The 4387-nt window shown below is 27.6% G+C and overlaps 1 protein-coding gene across 1 annotated transcript; it reads left to right on the forward strand.

Moving 5' to 3' along the window:
- The first annotated feature begins 569 nt into the window (after positions 1-569).
- On the forward strand, positions 570-3719 carry LOC119663864. The gene is made up of 2 exons (XM_038073465.1): positions 570-1056; positions 3094-3719. The coding sequence occupies exons 1-2, from the start codon at positions 853-855 to the stop codon at positions 3484-3486; spliced, it is 597 nt and encodes a 198-aa protein (XP_037929393.1). The 5' UTR covers positions 570-852; the 3' UTR covers positions 3487-3719.
- Positions 3720-4387: the final 668 nt, after the last annotated feature.

Below are 4387 nucleotides of genomic sequence, written 5' to 3' on the forward strand. Positions count from 1 at the left end.
GTTATGCGAGAGGGTTATTCGTTAACAACTTTCAGGAAAATGGGTTTATTTTTGTGAATTTTGTTTATGCTTTACATGTTAATTTTTAAGCGACACATGTTCTTTTGGAGCAGTCGTGTCAAAAGAATGCACCTATATAGGCTGTATGCGAGTTAGATCAAATTGATGGTAAATTGAGAGAAATAGTAAATTATATCGGTTGGCAGTGAATGTTGGTATATACCAGAATTTCAATTAGTGTAAATTAGATAAAAATTAAATAAATTAGGTATTACCATTGTTAAAATTTTATAAGATGTTTAATAAATAAATTTCAAAACTTTAAAGCAAAAATAATAACTAAGTGCAATAAATAAATAAATATTTACATAAGTGCAAACAATCTGTTGGAAATTTCAATTTATTTTACCTCAATTTACTCGAACTCTCACACGACCGTAGTATATTATATATTTGATAGTTTGTTGATTATGTGTAGTTGGAATTGACAGTATGGGCTGCTTAAAAAACTTGTTGGATGCGATACGAACTACTGAATGCTTGTATTAACCACATAAATCTCCAACACACTACAGCAGGTAGACCAAACAAATGAACGAAAGACCGACCAAAACATAGTATGAAAAAAAATTCACACTTCTTGTTAGTATATTGGTGAAAAAGTTGCAGTTCGAAGCTAGTGCACTGTGTATGAAGATTGTTTAGTGCAACGTTTGCATGTTAATGAATGAAATTGTATTAAAAATTGTTGAAAATGTTTATTATTATATGAATAAAACTGAAATAAAATAAGTGAAATTATCAAGAATTTGTTGTGTTGTTTTTAATTGTTTAATATAACTTTGTTTAACGATGGCAGTTAATAATTTATCAATCGATAGAGAATTTCGGTATATTGTTCAGTGGTTTAACGAATGGAGCGATTTAGAACGTAACGATTTCGTTCCTGTATTTGTAAATTATTTCATACAAGATAATGAGAATCTACATCTTAATGGTGTTGTTAATTCGGTGGCAGATATTGGGATAAAACCGATGTCATTATTTCAATGTCGTGTAAGTTTAATAAATTTCTAGTGCTAAAAATTATTAAATTATATTTTTGATATTAATAAGAATATATATTTTATTGTTTAATAAATTGTTTTAAAATTTCACTGAAAAATCACTACTGACTAGCTGAGTAATAATTTAATACGTCACTTCCTGTAATAATGACGATATATTAATAGTTTTCGAGTTGGTATGTTAGTATGAAATGGTTAATGTGTAATTTACATTTCTTATTAAAAACTAAATAAATTGTATTTTGTTCTTTTATAAATATTTTTTGTTCCAAAAATATTGTCTAAAATCTTCAATCAAATAGATATTTAACATGATAAAGTACAGTATGAATTATGATGTACCAGTTAAGCTAATTGATTGAATAGTTTTTAGGATATCGAAGATTTGTTGATACCGGAAATACTGAAAATTAACTCTTCTTCCTAACAACTGTTTTTTGGTTCCCAGATCAAGCAATTATCTTTAAGTTTTATAGGTCTTCCAAAATATATAGTGTATATATAAGTCTCATACATATAAGATATTTTTCCACATCATTTAAATAGAAAAATGAGGTTTATTTGTTTGTAACTTTACTAGAAAGTGAAATACTTTTAAGTAAACTGAAATAAATACTTATATTAGTAATTATAGCAAATAATTTATATTGTTTAATGACGTCAGCGCTTTAACAATCAGAACTCAAACAAAACTGGTCGTTGTTAAATATTGTTTGTAATGAACTGAGAGAGAACGATACGCTTTCATAACTGATTTAGTATAATTCAATGAAATCTAATTCAAGTAAGTATGGTTCTTATAAGCTCAATGCACTTAAGCTTACATAAATCAAAAGAAACTGTTTATCTAGATGGAAAAAATCTATTTTTAATTAAATTTTTATTATCTTATCATTACTGATAAAATCTTGAGCATATTGCAATTTTTTTATGATAACATATTTGTAAAAGATTTAATGTTTTAAAATATAAACTTTACATTAATATTTGTCTAATAAGTTATGACAAAGATAATAAATATCTATTTATTAATAGATATAGACAAAGATGTCTTTTTGGTTGATTGCAGTGGGAGGCTATCAGATAACTTCCGTCTACCTTAATGAGCGATTTTTCGACGTGTAGTAGCACATTCCTCACAAGACCCCTTAAGATTGAAGATTATAGAATAAATTCATCTCGTCGAATTTAGATAATTTAATAGGTCTTTCGTCTTTAACAATAAATAGTCTGATAAACTATGAAAAATGCACCTTCCTTAAAACCTAATTTTTCTGAACGTCAAAACCGGACATTCATAGAGAGAGTTTTTAATGGTTTCTTTTTCCTGCAGGTTTTCACAACTTTTGTAGTAAGGATTATGAGGAATGCGTATGTGGTTGGGTTCTATAGACTAATAACCAGAAAGAACTGCAATAAGCTTTGTGGTGTTAATTAATATCTATTTATAATCTTTGGTCATATTCATTTTTTTTCAATGCTTTTGTTATATAGGAACAGTTAAATTATATATACCCGTAGATGTTCAACGCTATACGTAATAAATAACCCTAAGATTTTGAAATTTGAGCTTTGGGTAACAGATTAAAGGTGAAATTTGGGATTAATTGAATAGGGCTAAAGAAGTGAATCATATTTCATATTCAGAAAACTTGTTACATCGTTGAGGCGGAGATTTAGTGTGTTGAAAATAACATGTTAACGCAGTATTAGGGTACCTTTTTTAAATTTGAAAATAAACTACCATATATGAAATCAAACCGGCCATGAAATTGGATGAAAGATCAATACATTGTAAATTTGTATATATATTAAAATTAAAAATAACATTGAGTTTAAGGTTTCTGTAGGCTAGAAAATTGTAATTAAATAAATTTTTAATCACTATTATATTTAATCATTTCTAATTTTTATTTATAACCTATAGCTGATAAAACTAATGTTTACGATTGTCATAAATATTTATTTAATTTAATTTTACATATTTTACTAACAATTCATGCATAATTTTATATATTTCTTATAGATTAAGTTATTTCGTGAATGGAACGTTAAATGGCCACTTGAATTTAAATCAAAACTTAAAGAAAAAATAATTGAGATCGATCCAAAAACGGGCGAAAATATCATTAGTGAAATGAATAAAATTAATAAAATCACTATAAATGGGCATGAAAACAATACTCTTGAACATATTGAAGAAATAGAATCAACAGCTGCTGGTCTCCCAGTAGAAAACGGCCAAGCCACGTTATCCGCTGCAGTTAGCGGTCATGAAGAATTCAATACAGAAAATCAGATCGTAACGGTGCAAAGCAACGATCTCGTGCTTACCAACAACGACAATGCAGAACTTGCTGAGCAAGTTCAAATGCCAACGCAAGAACTCGTTCCTGCTGAAGTCTCATTAACTGCCTAGACTTAGTACGATGCATTTAAATAAGTGAAAATTAGTCTTAAGTTACGTCTGCACATCTGTATGTCGGTATAAATGTCCATATGGAAACTAATGCACACCACATATAAACTGCACATACTCAGATATTACTTAGCAAATATCATCTACATATGTGTATGGCTAGTTTTATCTTTAAAGTTCACAAAAGATATTCAAAAAAAAAACAATTAAATTAAATAAAAAATATTATATAATATTTCTTAACATAAATAGTTTTAAACATTTTTATAAAATTATTATTTTTTTAATTAATTGATCAAAAACACTTGCCGTACATAAATAATATATATACCTATATTACAGTTTAATCATTCCATAAATATGTACTTTTAACATACATATAATTATATTAAATTCATGCTTATATTATTACAATATATATTTTTTTAATAAATTTTTATATGCGTATATATATTTACATTGTATTTTTTTTTTTTTAAATATTGTATATAGAAACACGTATATATTTTGATATATAGTTGTATTTAGTAATTTTATTCATTTAATACAAAAATTCATAATACCTATTCACTCTCCCGTCCTGTCTTTTACCCAGACTTTTTGTTTTTAAACACATTGTGGGCTACGACAACAACCACAAAGATTCATATATAAATCTCTTGGTTCCTAGAGCGTTCGGGTTGTTGTTGTGGTAACCCGCTGAGACCATCAGCAGATAACATGAAAGGTTTCACAAGACGAATACATAGTTCACTCTAGTAGACCACACCAACTTGAATGCCTTTTACCATCCGCAAAAGACCCAATTGACCCATTCGAAAAATGCGGAGTATACAAAATAGAGTGTGGCTCCTGCAACAAAGTATACATCGGACAAACCAAAAGACCCTTATCAGTAAGA

The sequence above is a fragment of the Teleopsis dalmanni genome, unplaced genomic scaffold (assembly GCF_002237135.1).
Source record: "Teleopsis dalmanni isolate 2A unplaced genomic scaffold, ASM223713v2 unscaffolded_contig_1008, whole genome shotgun sequence".
NCBI classification, from domain to species: Eukaryota; Metazoa; Arthropoda; class Insecta; order Diptera; family Diopsidae; genus Teleopsis; species Teleopsis dalmanni.